The 16661-nt window shown below is 48.8% G+C and overlaps 1 protein-coding gene across 1 annotated transcript in view; it reads left to right on the top strand.

Annotated features, from left to right (window-relative positions):
• Positions 1 to 484: 484 nt before the first annotated feature.
• Positions 485 to 16661, top strand: part of SHISA9 (shisa family member 9) — a 198551-nt gene continuing 182374 nt past the window's right edge. Inside the window, exons 1-2 of the mRNA XM_048494611.1 lie at positions 485 to 1184; positions 13391 to 13518. Of these exons, the coding sequence (XP_048350568.1) occupies positions 637 to 1184; positions 13391 to 13518 (676 nt within the window). The 5' untranslated portion in view covers positions 485 to 636. The remainder of the gene's footprint in view (positions 1185 to 13390; positions 13519 to 16661) is intronic.

Raw genomic sequence — 16661 nt, forward strand, 5'->3', positions numbered from 1 at the left:
GAAGCCGTGGCTCCCCAGAAGACGCTCCAGGCTAGTAGGCGAAGAGGAGGCGCCAGCTGGCTTCCTTCCCCAAAGGCAACAGGGTGCCTCCGCCCTCCTGGCACCTCCGAGGGGCGCCCGCGTCTCCTGGGGCTTGACTTTCCAGCCCAGACGGGCGGGGGGGGGGAGGGAGGGAGCAAGCAGGGAGGAGGGGGCCCCTCTGCTCCCCAATTCCTTCCCCCTTCCCCGCCCCCGAGGAGGGGCCTCGCTCCGCCGGAGAGTTTCCCTGCCGGAGAACTTGGCGAGCGCCTCTCCAGGGGGAGCTGGCTGGCTGGCTGGGCTGCTCTGCGCTTTCCCGCGGCTGTTCGCTCCCTCCGGCCAGCCTCCCCAGCGGCGCTCACCGGCTCCTGGCAGCGGCAGGGGCTGCCTCCGCCTCCTCCTCCGCCTCTTCCTCCTCCTCCTCCTCCTGCCTCGCCGTCGCTCGCAGCTCCTCCACCCGCGATCCACAAGTGCGGCGGCCGGAGCCAGGCCAGGTGGGACACGCGCCCCTCTCCATGCCGGGCGGCGGCGGCGGCGGCGTCTTTGCGCGCGGGGCGCTGTCCCTGGTGCTGCACGCCGGCGGCGGCTGAGCCGGAGGGAGCCCCGCTGCGCCCCTGCATGTGCGGCTGTGGGCGCTCGGACTGCGGCGCCAGGATGGAGGGCTTCCTCCGGCTGCTGCTGGGCTACCTGGTGGCCGACCTGGGGGCCCTGCTGGGCCGGGCGCAGGAGAAGGGCGGCCAGCAGGTGGGCGGCCTCGTGATGCTCTCCGGGGGGAACCAGAGCGGGCTGGACCCCTCGGAGGCGCCCCCCACCCCGGAGGAGTGCCGGGGCTACTTCGACGTGATGGGCCAGTGGGACCCGTCCTTCAACTGCAGCGTGCGGGAGTACCCCTTCTGCTGCGGCACTTGTGGCTTCCGGTTCTGCTGCAAGTACCCGAAGGGCCGCCTGGACCAGGACATCTGCACCAACTACAACAAGCCCCGCTGGGTCAGCCCGGGCAAGCCCCCCATGCGCCCCATCGACTCCTCGCACGACCCCACCCGGGACAAGACCAACCTCATCGTCTACATCATCTGCGGGGTGGTGGCCGTCATGGTCCTGGTGGGCATCTTCACCAAGCTGGGGCTGGAGAAGGCGCACCGACCCCAGCGGGAGCACATGTCCAGGTAAGGCTCGGCCGCTCTCGGGAGGGAGTCCCAAGCACGGGGCATCCTCCTTTTCCTCGCCTCGCAGGCAATCCCCCCCCATCCCCTCCCAAGCCCCCAGACCCTTGGGAGATGAGGACAGAGGGGTCATCTTTTGGTGCAGCGGCAGATGGTCGCACAGGGAACCATCCCCATTTCTCACACCAGCAGCTCCTGGGAGCGAGCCGACTGGGGAACGCGCCCGCTCACCCTCCCCCGTTCCCATTACAGAGGCGCACAGCCGCACCAGCAAACGTGGCGTCGGACTACTGGGAGCAGCAAGGTGTGCTGGCAGCTGCTCGCTTCCAACTGTTGCAAGCCACCGTGCGGCCGTGCAAACTTCTCTGCAGAGGCATGGATAAACACACACACCTCCCTCCCTCCGCCTGACTCTTTTGTTGCCAGCCACACAACATGAGAAGGTTGCTTTCCCAGCCTCCCTTGGAAAGCGTGCGAGCCGCCCTTGCACAAATCTGGACCCTGATTTTGAAAAAAATATGAAATTATTAACTGGCACCAGACCCAGAAAGCCAACAGCTTGGAAGGTCTGGTATGGATGCATGAGGTCGTAAAGGCTCCTGGTTTCGTCTAAGCTGGGGAGCTGGTGACTAAACACTCCCTGCCCCCCCTCCCCCCCACACAAGTAAAATGTGGCCCAGCCGGTGGAGAAAGTCTTTGCTGAGTGTGATTCTCGTTTTGCATCTAGCAACTGACTACTATTTTAGTGCAAAGAACTCTAGTCTTCTCCCACCCAAGGGAGGCTGGGAAGTCCTGCTCTAGCCATCAGCAGGCTGGGGGGCTGCCACACGATCCGTTTGGCCGCCTCTCCTTGGTTCCTAGTCTCTCCCCCACCTCCCCAGACTGTGGCAACCAGCAGGAATCAAAGCCCATTTGTCAGGTTTTTCGGTCTGTCTGATTCATTATGCTAATCCCCAACACATGAAAACAAAACAGATGGGGAAAGACATTTGCGGATAAAATAAAAACAATTGTTCAACAAGCAGACAGCTCTGTCAAATGGATCCCAGGATCTGGGGAGGGAACTTTCTCAAGGAACCTGGTGCTGGCAGAAAGATCTCCTGCCGAGCAGGGGCTGGTGTGCCCTGGAAAAGGAGGGTGTCTCAAAGGCAGAGCGGCTGCTTCCTATTTTCCCTCCTGAGCAGCGCACCTGGAGCATCTTTCTTGTCCAACAGCCGATCTACTTGGTGATTAACAGCCTCCCCCTGCACAGAGACACCCAAAATAGGTTTCAAAATGCATCACCAGTTCTTTCACTGGCAATTATTTGCTATTTATAAAGTAGGCCGATGTGTGATCCTTTTTTACTACCAAGGAAGAAAGCCGAGCACAGACGTTTGTAGGCGACCCGACACGCTTGTGTGAGTGGGTAACCTGGAAGGGACTGTAAACTGGGTCAGCAAAAGACACCCCCCTCCAACCAACAGCTTTGAGGAACCCAATCCACTTAATTAGGAAAGGCCCACAAGATTTGGGCTCTGAAATGCCTCCGTCCCTTCAGCCTCCCCACTTCTTGGGAGAGGCTGTGTTCCACCCCTTTCTTTCCCTGTGCTTCTAGAGAGTGATTTCAGGCAGGTATCTGGAAAGGTGAGTCTGAACACTGTGGCAAAGGAGAGCATTGCGCACTTAAGCTGAAATCAGGATCCGAACGGTTAGCCTTTGGTTCAAGTCAGAACCATGACATCTACACATCCTGCAGATATTCAGTGTGAAGAGCCCAGGAGAAGATTCTAAGCAGAGCGGCGAAGGCAGATCTCTCGTTGCCCCGTAAGCCTGGGATTGCTTCTCAGGAGTTCCCTACAGGGTGCTAACTTCCCCTCACCAGACCCCTTCCCCAAACCCAATACAACAATGCCTCATAATTCCTCCATCTCGATTTTTCTCTCCAACAACAACCAAGTCCTCATAGAAGTGTGTACTTTTGTTGCTGGGGTCACCATTATTATATATATAATATATATTTTAACCCACTCTTGTTCCAAAGAGATGAGGGTGGTCGTGTGTGATTCTCCCTTCACTGCGAGGTAGGCTAAACTGACAGGCAGCGCCTGGGCCAAGAATTGCATAGCTGTGTAGGGACTTGCACGAGATCTCCTAAGACCTAGTCCGCAGGTGTCAAACTTGCGGCCCTCCAGATGTTATGAACTACAGTTCCCTTCATCCCCTGCCAGCATCATGCTGGCAGGGATTATGGGAACTGTAGCCCTTAACACCTGGAGGGCCGCGAGTTTGACACCTATGACCTAGTCTAATGGTTTACTCCACACCAACTCTTTCCTTGCCTTCTCCCTTCCTCCTAGTTCCTTTTGTCCTCTCCCCACAGACAAACCTTAAACTGCACCTGGCTTGGGTCAAATTCTCTTTTTTGGGGGGGGGGGCACACCATATGGACCACAATCGAAAGAACGCTTCCTTGGCACCAAGCCCCTCTGATTAAAATTGAACTGACTTCCGGGTAGACCTTAGGATTGTTGTCTTGAAATAGCACCATCAACATGTTTGGCGTTTTGCTGGGTGGAAAGGCAGTGGCTCCCTGCCCTGAGGATCTTACAGATTCGGAGTCCGCCCAGGGGGGAGATGGTAAGAGGGAGATGGAGAGAAGGTGCAGAAATGCACTGCTTTCGGTTTTGCGTATGCCCACGTGCCTAACTGAATATTGGCACTGTAGATAGATCATCAATAATCACCCCAGCTGCCGCAAAGAGCCTATCACCCAATCTGCTAGTTATCCACTTTTCCTGTCGATAAGTTCTGATGAGTAAGTGGCCCGGTTGCTGGAGTGATTTTCTAGGAAGCCTGCCTGAAGAAATGCCTCGTGCCAATGGTCTTTTCGGCTGCCCTTTCCCCAGTGCAAGCCCCGCAGGATCTTTTGCCACTAAGCTACGCTTGCACGGTGTCTCTTCTGCAGCCACTCGGGGGGGGGTGGGGGGTGGGTGTATGCCTGAGCTGCAAGAAAGGAGCTTTCCCCGTGCTTTGAATCCTTCAGTAATTATTGCTTCAATTTCTCCCGCTGCAAATGTCTGCTCACCAGTTTCAGACATTGTTATAGAAACGAAAGGTGCACAGCAATCTTCTTCTTTTTTTAAAAGGCATTTTAAAATCCCTTTAGCTTATCAGACTGAAGTTTCTTGACAGATCTTGCGAGCCGAGCGAGCCTGGGAGACTGATAGGGGGATGAAATTCTTGAACCCCTGTCAGATTGCTTGCCGGCTGAAGTTCTTCGCTTAGCACTCAAAAAGTGCCATCTGTTGCTTTGATCAGTCCGTGATCTTTTAGTTGTGGCACCGTCTTATTTATCCATCCAAGGCTTCAAACTATGACAGTTTTAAAGAACACGCGTTGGGATTTTTTATTGCGCCTGTTGGGTGCGGATCTGCAGATGCCAGCAAAAGCTGTCCAGCATGGGTACCAGCTCCCAGAGAAAAGCAAATGTATGAGATGGTTTGCGAGTGAGCCTGAGACGAAATAAATTGCCTACTGTTTGTTGGATTGAATCCTGAGGCTCTTGTCTGTTAAGCAAGGATGAAGGTTGCTTGCTTGAGAGGAAAGTAACTGCCATTTTTATTTCTCCCCAAGTGAAGAAATCATCTCCAATCAGAAGGGAGTTGTCGGACCCAATTTGTGATGACTAGTATAAGAGTTTTAATATAAATGTTTCAGCCTAAGGCGTGTGCTTCCTTCTCTTTCTGCTCTTAATAATACCTCACATTGTAAACATAATTCAAAGCAACCTCCATGCAGTTTCATACGGTTAAATGTACAACGGCCCTGCAGAGTAGGTTAGTATTGGTCCCGTATTGCAGGTTGGAGGGTAAGAGAGGGTGCTTGTCCAAGGTCACTTGGAGGTGGTTTCTCAATGCAAGAGGTGGGTTTTCTGTTTCCTTCCTCTGCATAGCAACCCTGTTATTCCATGGTGGTCTCCCATCCCAGTACTAATCAAGGCTGACCCTATTTATCTTCTGAGATCCAAAGAGATCAGAATTTAAATCAGAGCCCTCTTAATTTGTACCTCAATCTCTCACAATGCAGTCCTAAACCAAGTTACGCTTTTCCAAGCCCATCAACTGCAATTCATTTAGGAAGGTGTAACTCTGCTTAGGGCTGCACTGCTGAATTCTGTGTCACGGCGTCTCTTTTGTTTACTTTGTCTCCCGAACTGCCTGTGGAGGACAGAGAGCATCTTTCTCGTCTTCCTGGCTTCAATCTCGCTGAGGTGGTTCTACCCTGCAGCAGCCGTGGCATAGTGGTTAAGAGCAGGTACACTCTAATCTGGGGGACTGGGTTTGATTCCCTTCTCTGCCACTTGAGCTGTGGAGCCTTATCTGGTCAAACCAGATTAGCTTGTGCACGCCAACACACACCAGCTGAGTGACCTTGGGCTAGTCACAGTTCTTTGGAGCTCTCTCAGCCCCACCCACCCACCAGGGCGTTTGTTGTGGGGAGGAGGAGGGAAATGAGATTGTAAGCTCCTTTGAGTCTCCTTACAGGAGAGAAAGGGAAATATAAATCCTACTACTTCTTCTTCTTCAGGATAAAGGTGACAGGAGATTTGTGAATTCATCCACCATTTCCTGGACCTTCTTTGTTCTAGAATGCTCTGCTTTCTGGTGCCTTGGGGACAGAACTTGGGTGAGCACTAGGACCCAAGCAGCACATTCTAGAACAAAGAAGGTCCAGGAAATGGTGGATGAATTCACAAATCTCCTGCCATCTTTATCCTGAACAGGGTATAGTCTATGCCTGGGCTATACCAAAGACAGCAGGTGGGAGAGTCACACACTTTGTCATATGCAAAAATCCCCTGCATGTAGAAAATTAGACATCTCTAGTCTTGTCCTTCACATGCTAGTTTTCTATGCACAAAGATTTTTAAAAATCCACTCGTGTAAGTCTCCCGCTGCAGCCTGAAATGGTATAACCTAAATAGAGGGTGACTTCCTTATTGAAAGCTAAGCCTAGAATACTACTGATTGGATATTGAGGATAGGTGGAGCCCTAGTACATACCATAAGGGGTTAGCCATCTTTGCCAAGTTGCTGCAAAGTTCTCTTTACCTGCCCTGAAAGAATGTCTTGCAAATTAAATGACGTGCCGAAGAACAGATTCAGAGATATATGTGAGTGGGTGAGGATATCACCCCAAATATGTGTAATTTCTCATTTAATTACATAGCCCTTTGCAGCATACTTAATTGGTTGTCATGATTCTGTTTTCTATCTATACAACAACCCGCAAAGTAGATTAGACCAAAAGCACGTAATGGCTTCGTGGGTCTCCTCAGCCTGCTTTCTCGTGATTATACCATACTGGCTGATCAGGCGAATAATTCTGTCGCCGATCTTACTTGACTGGGAGCTAACACACCATGGTGGCTACCAGAATTAAATGGTGGATTTTTAAGCTGCATTGACTCCTGAAGTTCAGGGTTAGGTGAACAGGAAGTCACTCCTCTAGCCTCAAACCTGAGCTGTAGATCGCAGGAAGGAAATTACCCATCCTTACTTCTCTCTATCCCAGATAGGAAAGTTTAGAGGAATTAATTGGGGTCGGGGGATTACTAGGATTCGCCAGTGTTTGTCACAACCAATCATGAAAGTGTTAACTATCTATCTTGTATGTAAACAAGATGTTGAGGTCGCTTTCTAATAAGCTGACCTATTAGGCATTGATTAGGCATTGACCAGTGTAGTAGCCATTTGTTACATGTCAGGGTGTATACCTGAGGTTATGAAGTTCCTTTGCTTCCTTTGTGGTGTGCTCTATTGGACCATCATCTGGAGAACCAAGTTTGACTTCCCAACCTCCTCCACCTGAGTGGCAGAGGCTTATCTGGTAAACCAGATGTGTTTCCGCACTCCTGCATCCCTGTTAGTCACAGTTCCCTTTGAACTCTCTCAGCCCCACCTGCCTCACAAGGTGTCTGTTGTGGGGAGAGGAAGGGAAAGGAGCTTGCCAGCCGCCTTGAGTCTCCTTACAGGAGAGAAAAGAGGGATATAAACCCAAACTCTTCTTCTTCCTCAAGAAGCATCATGTAGCAGGTCAGCAGGAAATCTCTCCTCTAGCCTCAAACCTGAGCTGAACAGTACAGTATAGAGCAGGGGTAGGGAACCTGCGGCTCTCCAGATGTTCAGGAACTACAATTCCCATCAGCCCCTACCAGCATGGCCAATTGGCCATGCTGACAGAGGCTGATAGGGGTGGTCCCTGAACATCTGGAGTACAGGTTCCACCTATTACTCGTATTGTTTCCTCCATTTTACCCTACCTTTAAGCTGGGAAGCCTCTCATTAAACAACTCACTAGAATCTGGGTCTTTATTGGCATCTGATAAACTGCTACTGAAATAAATCGACCAGTAGGGATCCATGCCTCAAGCCCTCCAGGAAACCATAAACTGCCAGGCGCCCCTGCCCTCAACATTCCCAGCTCCTAGAACGCGATATAAGCATATTGCATTTTCATCAGGGAACGGATGGGAAGGGGGGGGGGGTTTGCTTCTTAATTTATGGACTTGATATTTTTTTTCTTCATGACTGAAAGGTCCTTGGAGAATACTGAAACCTCTGCCTTGTCTGTTGGTAGTCTTGCTAAATTCAAGTCCGGTGTTCAGACTTGAGGAGCTATATGGCTTCCTTGTCCCAGCTGGGTGGGCTAAATCTGCAGGTGAGGGTCTGCAGTGTCCAAACTTTATTTAGAATCGTAGAATCACAGAGTTGGAAGAGACCCCAGGGGCCATCCAGTCCAACCCCCTCCAACACAGGAACACACAATCAAAGCACTCCTGACAGATGGCCATCCAGCCTCTTTTTAAAAAAACCTCCAAAGAAGGAGACTCCACCACTCTCCGAGGCAGTGAATCCCACTGTCGAACAGCCCTGATAGTCAGGAAGTAATTATCCTAACGTATAATTCCCCTTCCTCATTGAAATGTACGGAGGAGTCATCCTGGCTGCGTCCCTTACCAACCTCCAGCTGGGACCAGGAAATCCCATGGAATCATCTCACAAGACAATAGAGATAATTTCCCTCTATGGCGTTGTACCCCACTCTGCCCTACCCAGGCGCTATTCCCAAATATCCAGGAATTTCCCAACCTGCTTCTGGCAACTTCATCCCCCCCCCTCCCACACACACACACACTAGTGGCTATCCCTTTTTGCCACAACAAGAAAGCACTTTAAAAAGAGAGAGAGAGAGAGAACCTCCTGATCAGAAATCTGTCCAACATTTTAATGACACAGTACTGCCTACAGTCAAAAATCACTGAATATCGTGTGTAATTAGCTAGACAGGGAGGCGTGCGTATCAAAGGAAAACTTCCAGCAGCTGGAGAGGAGAATTTGGCCCCACATTTCCTTTCACCGCTTGGATGTCCAGAGCGTCCAGCAGGGTTGGGTAAGCTGCTACACAATTAACTCCGCAGACGAGAGTCCAGTTAAATTGGGGGCCTGGGTGTCGTTTAACGATCTGGCATTTCCCCAGCACGGGAAACATTTATCACTGGATTTAATTGTAAAATGGCTGGCCTTTGCAGAGCTGACAGGAAAAAAGGAACGTAAGTGGGTCACCCCTAGACAGGGATCAGTACAATAGGAGATCCTTTGAGTATTCAGAAAAAAGTGTGAATTTGTACGTTAACAAAAAGGGGTGGGGGGAGAAACCAACCTGAAGAAAACTGTGCCAAGAAGCACAGAGTGCTGGAGGGCAGTTGAGAGTCTTGTCCAGCTGTGCCAAAATTCAGGATCGAGTGAACGTTGATTAGCCGGTTTGCATCACAAGAGCTGTAAAATGTAAGATGGCTGACATGTTGATGAACAGCCCATAACGCTTCTACATGCCAAATGCTCCTTGCAAGTCCATGATTATGAAATAGTAATAAATCTACACTGGAGCGCCCGGAACAATTGTTTCAGTTCACTGGCACGGATCTGCACATGGTTCGTTCACCCCTGTCATTTCCCTTTCCGTTAAGCATCCCAAGGTAGCCCTTAAGTTCCATGAATATTTTTGCCTGGCTTTCCTGTCACATACTGGCTATTCTAGCATCCCACATACCTATCTAAGATATTATCTTTCTTCAAGAACCATATTTGGTTCCCTACTGAGCCACAGGGAACATAAGAACTAGCCTGCTGGATCAGACCAGAGTCCATCTAGTCCAGCACTCTGCTACTCGCAGTGGCCCACCAGGTGCCTTGGGGAGCTCACAGGCAGGATGTGAAAGCAATGGCCTTAAGAACATAAGGAAGAGCCTGCTGGATCAGACCTGAGTCCATCTAGTCCAACACTCTGCTACTCGCAGTGGCCCACCAGGTGCCTTGGGGAGCTCACAGGCAGGATGTGAAAGCAATGGCCTTAAGAACATAAGGAAGAGCCTGCTGGATCAGACCAGAGTCCATCTAGTCCAACACTCTGCTACTCACAGTGGCCCACCAGATGCCTTGGGGAGCTCACAGGCAGGAGGTGAAAGAAATGGCCTTTTGCTGCTGCTGCTGCTCCTGAGCACCTGGTCTGCTAAGGTATTTGCAATCTGAGATCAAGGAGGATCAAGATTGGTAGCCATAGATCGACTTCTCCTCCATAAATCTGTCCAAGCCCTTTTTAAAGCTATCCAGGTTATTGGCCATCACCATCTCCTGTGGCAGCATATTCCAAACACCAATCACACGTTGCGTGAAGAAGTGTTTCCTTTCATTAGTCCTAATTCTTCCCCCCAGCATTTTCAATGGATGCCCCCTGGTTCTAGTATTGTGAGAAAGAGAGAAAAAATTCTCTCTGTCAACATTTTCTACCCCATGCATAATTTTATAGACTTCAATCATATCCCCCCTCAGACGTCTCCTCTCCAAACTAAAGAGTCCTAAACGCTGCAGCCTCTCCTCATAGGGAAGGTGCTCCAGTCCCTCAATCATCCTTGTTGCCCTTCTCTGCACTTTTTCTAACTCTTCGATATCCTTTTTGAGATGTGGCGACCAGAACTGAACACAGGACTCCAAGTGTGGTCGCACCACGGCTTTATATAAGGGCATGACAATCCTTGCAGTTTTATTATCAACTCCTTTCCTAATTATCCCCAGCATAGAGTTTGCCTTTTTCACAGCTGCCATGCATTGAGTTGACATTCCCATGGAACTATCAACGAAGACGCCCAAATCCCTTTCCTGGTCTGTGACTGATAGCACTGACCCCTGTAGCATGTATGTGAAGTTTGGATTTTTTGCCCCTATGCGCATCATAGGAAGGAAGGCAGCCTGCTATAGGTCAGGGGTCCTCAGCTTTTTGAACCTGTGGGCACATCTGGAAGTCTGACACAGATTGCTGGTGCAGATAAGGTGTGGAAATGGGCTAGACGTCATTCACTCATGGGTACAAGATTCAAGACAGAGAAACAGAAAGACGAAAGGAAGCACTCCAGCTCAAGTGATGCTCAAACACCTTTGGAAGCCATTACCACAGGTCGTGGTGATGGACCACTTAGAAGGCTTTAAAAAAAGTTTGGCAAAGACATGGAGGAGAAATAGAATTGCTGACCGCCATATGGGGCCTGAAGTTTTCGTGGAATTACAACAGCTCTCCAGACTACAGAGATCAGGTTTCCTGGGAGAAAATGGCGGCTTTAGCTACAGGAATTGGCAACCTTAAAGAGAGATCTTGCAATGAATATACAAACAAGCCTGTATTGTGATCTTGGCATCATGCATCCGGGCTTTCTCAGCCTGGCTATCTAAGTTCCTTTAAAATGGGTGCTGGAAATGGAACCTAGGAGCGTCTCCCTGGAACGTGAGCGTTTTGCAACTAAGGAAGTGATCCTAAAGCAGGCCTACTCAGAAGCAAGCTCCATTTGAATACCCTCAGAAAAGATTTTCTTAGGATTACGGGCTAACCCACCAACGTCTGTTTTCTGTCTCTGTTGTTGGTCTTTCACTGACATCCTGAAATTTCATTGCACCTTTCCTTCCAATCAGATCCACATGGGGCATAGCTACACTAAGAACATATTAGTTGCATAATAACATGGCTTCCCCAAAGAATCATGGGAACTGTAGTTTAGGAAGGATGCTGGGAATTCTGAGTTATCAACTCTCTTTAAATTAACAAAAACACAGTATGTTTTAAGCACAGCATAAAGCACAATTCCTCTTCACCCTGTTCAAGGGGAAAAATTGAATTTAGCGCGAAGGACACTCTGGAAAGTTACACGGAGGTATTTTGTTTGCCTGTATCCGTATGCAGACCCTGTTCGATGTAGCTTCTTCTAAAAAAGGCAACTAGTAAAGGCAAAAAGTAAAGGCAAAAAGTAAAACTAGTAAAGGCAAAAAAGTAAATAAGGAATCTTATTATTCCAATATAATCTTGTGATGCTTTTATGGGATGGGGGGGATTTTTGTGCCTCAGTTGGGAGCTGCAGGATGTTTGCTGAGGAAAGGAGCTGGAAAGATGTCTGAGGAGAATTCTGAGGAGAAGAAGCATTCTTATTACACAGATTCAAATTTCAGAGGGAAACATGTGAGAGGGTTTCTAAATCCCCAAGAAAGAGTGGGACACGGGGAGGAAAAAAAACTCACTGATGACCCCTGTGATTCTTTGTTGCATTTGGGTTTGGAGTATTTACATCTATTTTTCCCTCTGAAGCCCAACCTAGATTTCCTGCCCCGCCTTCCTGAGCCAGCTGTGTTTGTTATCTTAGGTCCGTGGTGGCGAACCTTTGGCACTCCAGATGTTATGGACTACAATTCCCATCAGCCCCTACCAGCATGGCCAATTGGCCATGCTGGCAGGGGCTGATGTGAATTGTAGTCCATAACCTCTGAAGTGCCAAAGGTTCGCCACCACTGTATTAGGTTGTCTTTGTGGAGAGCAAAAGTTTGCTGCATCAGGTTTACTTCAAAACCTGGGCTTTCATTTCTTTTTCTTGCCTACTGGTAACTCCCCTTTGGTGAGGAAACCGACCAGGTGGTTTCTGGGAAGGTTTTGTCAGGAGCCGCCTTGGCAATAGACCAGAAAGGGCTGGTGAATTTTGGGGAAGGAGGAAAAGAGAGGAGAAGTCCCTGAGGGAAAAATATGAGGCATTTTCTGCATTTTGGGGGCTGGGTGTTTTTTTTTTTAGTTCCTCGGCATTTATGGGGCTGTGAGGGAAAGCTGCCCCCCAGAGCCTCTTGAGTTACCTCAGAAATGTTGCAAGGATAAAATGGAGGGAAAAGAAAGACCGTGTGGACTGCTTTGGGTTCTCATTGGGGAGGAAGGGTAAAAATAAACCAGAAAATATGAGAGGCCTCTGCACACATCAGACCTCAATTCCCCCCCGCTTTCATCTATAGCACAGGTGTCAAACTCGCGGCCCTCCAGATGGTATGGACTACAGTGCCCATCATCCCCTGCCAGCATGATGCTGGCAGGGGATGATGGGAACTGTAGTCCATAACATCTGGAGGGACACGAGTTTGACACCTATGATCTATAGAAAGCATCCAGATTATCCTGGGATTTGTATGCAAACTTGGAGACCAAAGAGACTTCTTTCCTCGCACTGACTATTTATTAGGATCTTTTAAAAAAACATTTGGAATGTTTTTATCCTGTCCTTCCTCCAAGGAGCTCACGGCAGCCCTCCATTTTATTCTCACAGCGTCCCTGTGAGGTAGGTTAAACTAATGGACTGGCTGGTCCAAGGTCACCCAGCAAGGGTGATGTTTCCCTGCACTATTCTGTCTTCCCAACAACCCTGTCAGGTAGGACAGGTTGAGAGAGAGACAGACTAGCCCTCGGAACTTCAAAATATTTACACGTTTACGTATTTTTATCCTACTTTTTCCACCATGAGGATTCAAAGCAACTTGCAATTTAATTATCCTTTCCCCCAGTTTACCCATTTAACAAACAGTCCTTTGAAGGAGAAATAAATAATTTATGTCTGTTCCCAAATTACCCAGTAAGCTTCATGGCAGAATGGGGGAATGAACTCTGAGTTGTATACCTCTTTTCCCCCTGCCTTTAAATAACAATCAGATCTTGTGTAAGCGCCAACGGAAGTGTGAATAGAGAGCAACAACCACACTGTGATTTCTAGCAGACTGACAACTCAGACCTGTCAAAACTGAAAGGGTTACAGAAGCATGGCTCTAATTCTGTTCCCCAACATTTTCCTCCACACCTCCCCCAAATATCTTTAGAGCTCTTGCTGATGTCATGAGACCAGAAGCTCCCTGTACGACGGACCATATGGAACGAGATCTCAACATTGTCGTCCACGTACAGCATTACGAGAACATGGAAAACCGGCCACCTGCCAATAACCTGCGTGAGTACTGCTGTCTTTTTTCTTTGCGTAGTGCAGGGGTGTCAAACTCGCAGCCCTCCAGATGCTCATGAACTACAATTCCCATCAGTCCCTCCCAACATGAGCATTGGCTATACTGGCAAGGGCTGATGGGAATTGTAGTTCATGAACATCTGGAGGGCTGCGAGTTTGACACCTGTGGCGTAGTGCATTGTTGGAAACAGTGCTATAGCTGCCGGAGAACGGCAACAAGTTCTTTACAAATTAGGCATGTTATTTTCTTGTCACAGAACTCAACAGTGGGAAAGCCTTTGTACTGGGAGTGATCAAATGTGGATTTCATAATGGATGCTGGAATGATTCTCCACCCCGCCCCACCCTTTCCTCCTTTATTTTTTGGTCATTTCATCACCTAATAGTTTATTTTGGATTTCAGGGTTCAGTGAGCAGTAGAAAGAATAGCCTTCCAGCCTGAATCCTGAACTCAGAACTCAAGTTTTGCTTTCAAGGTCACTGCAGGTTTATAACCTTTGATAAAGCAGCAATGACCAGGTGTAGTACAGTCTGCAAAATTACAGAATTATAGTGTCTGGAATTTTCCCACAGAGATGTCTTTCCTAGGCCAAAGGTAAAACAGCACTGAAATGTCCCGTAGGCAACAGAAAGATCAGTAAGGGCATGGTGGTTTGCGTAATGGATGAAGAAAAGAGAGGATTCTGAATTTGTAGTCAGAGTTTTCCCCATCAAAATGATAATTAAATCTGTTTATGAGCCTAGAAAGCATTTTAGCCCATCAGCAGAGAGAGGACAGGAAGTAAGTCTCTGGAACCAGCAGAAAGGAGCAGCAGTGGACAAGGCAACTGGCCAGGAAGAGCAGAGTGACCTGCTGGTGTTCATTTTGGAGGGCTTTTCTCAAAGCCACATCTTTTAAAACAGTGTATTTTTAACAGGGGTTTGCAGGGTTTCTCTTTTTTCTCCTTGTATGGATTGCTAAGAGCTGAGACTGCCTGGAGGTGGGAGCTTAGCAGGGGTTAACAGAGGTTTTCTTTGTCCTGGGCTGCTAAAGGTGGGGCTCCCTGAGGTGGAGTCCCATTTCAGTCTTTAAGTTCAGTCCTACTGGAACCAACAGAAAGGAGCAGCAGTGGACTAGGAGGCAACTGGCCAGGAAAGAGCAGAGTGACCTGCTGGTGTTCATTTTGGAGGAGCTTTTCTCAAAAGCCACATCTTTTAAAACAATTAGCTTATTTTTTTAACAGGGGTTTGCAGGGTTTTCTCTTTTTCTCCTTGTAAAGGTTGCTAAGAGCTGAGACTGCTGGAGGTGGGGCTTGGGGTTAACAGAGGTTACCTCTTTGTCCCTGGAGCTGCTAAAGGTGGGAATTTCAAGGTGAGTCATTCAGTCTTTAGTTCAGTCTCTGGAACCAGCAGCATGCTTGTGGCATAATTTCTTCTTCAAAAAATAAATAAATAAATTAATTAATAAGGACATTTTTTGAGGGATAGTAAGGTACAGATAGCTCAAAGGGCACTGACTAAAAGTTTAATATCTAAATATATATAAACAAAAGAAAGCAGATATAAGAGAGGAGGCAAGGGGAAGCCAGCAGGGATGGATGGGGGCTTCCCAGTGTTTTACACTGAGTGTCACATGTGACTATCTGCCACTTACATAGGCCAGAAGTGCGTGGAGTTATTCTTGCCCTGCAGCTGCAATGAGCTCCCTGGCATACAAGGAGCAGTGTACTGTTCTCTTGAAGCCAAGGTAGCTTGAGACCTGGAGGAAGCTGAGAGGGGGCAGAGAGGGAACCCAACAAACAAAGGCTTTTCCAGGGACCCAGCAGCGGGTCCCCTCCCAAGAGTGACATCCTCTTCCAGATGTCATGGAGAAAATGAGAGTCTGGGTGACAGAGGGGTGCCAGTCTCGCTTTGGTGGGGGAAAGATGTTCCTTAGATGGGACCCCCCTTCCTTAGTTGGTGGTCAGATATCCATCTCTACACTAGGGATACACTGAGGTGGGGGGGGAGCTCCTTGTAGTGGGTGATTCGATCATCAGGAATATAGAGTTGGGTTTGTGACAGGCATTGATGACCGCATGGTGACTTACCTACCTGGTGCAAAGGTTAGCTTGGATGTCACGCTACGTCTAGATAGGCTGTTAGACAGTGCTGGGGTGGAGGTCAGCAGTTGTGGTCCCACATTGGTACTGTGGCAATGACATTGTTGGGAAATAGCGGGAGGTTCTAGGAAGCTAAATTTAGGCTGCTAGGAAAAGGTTAAATCCAGGACCCCAAGGTGGCATTCTCTGAAATGCCTACCTGTTCCAGCATGGGGCCGAGAGCTAGGCAAAGCGGAGGAGATACAGGGTCTCAATGCGTGGATGAGAAGGTGGTGCAAGGTAGAGGGGTTTCAGATTTGTCTAGAGAACTGGGGAACCTTTTGGGATAAGGCAGGCCTGTACAAAGGGACAGACTTCATCTTAACAAAAAGAGGAACCAAGGCTTGCTGGCTCCCAACATTAAAAAGGTGGCAGAACAGCTTTTAAACTGATCTCCTGGGGGAAGCCGACAGGAGCTGAGGTGACCGGTTAGGAATACAAGTCCATGGGGATACAGACAAGAGAAGGAGAGTTTTTTTTAAAATCCAACCACATACAGAGTGAAAAGAGCACAGCAATGTGATAAGTGATAGTGTCTACAAAAAAAGGCTGGGGGGCAAATACACATAAATCCCAGGAGTTAGGGACAGAGACAGAGTATACAAGAATGTCTCTATGCTAATAGTAGAAACATTACGACCTAAAATGGGGGGAAGGCTGGAGTACAGAGTTTTGAAGGGGACATTGATATGGTAGGCATCACAGAGACATGGTGGAATGAGGGAGAACCAGTGGGATACTGTTATCCCAGGTTACAGGCTCTACAGGAAGGGATAGGACAAGAGGCGTGTGTGGGGGTGGAGTGGCCCTCTCTACATCAAAGAGAGCATGAGTGTCACATAAAATAGACAATGCAGGGGGCTGATTCCCCTACAGAAGCACTGTGGATATATCAATACCAGGGTGAAGCTTATGGTTTAACATTAGGAATATATTATAAGTCCCTGACCAAAGCGCTACAAAGAGGATTCTGGAGATGGAAAAAAAAGAAATTAGAGGCCAACATACAGC

This window comes from Sphaerodactylus townsendi, linkage group LG04 (assembly GCF_021028975.2).
Source record: "Sphaerodactylus townsendi isolate TG3544 linkage group LG04, MPM_Stown_v2.3, whole genome shotgun sequence".
Lineage (NCBI taxonomy): Eukaryota > Metazoa > Chordata > Lepidosauria > Squamata > Sphaerodactylidae > Sphaerodactylus > Sphaerodactylus townsendi.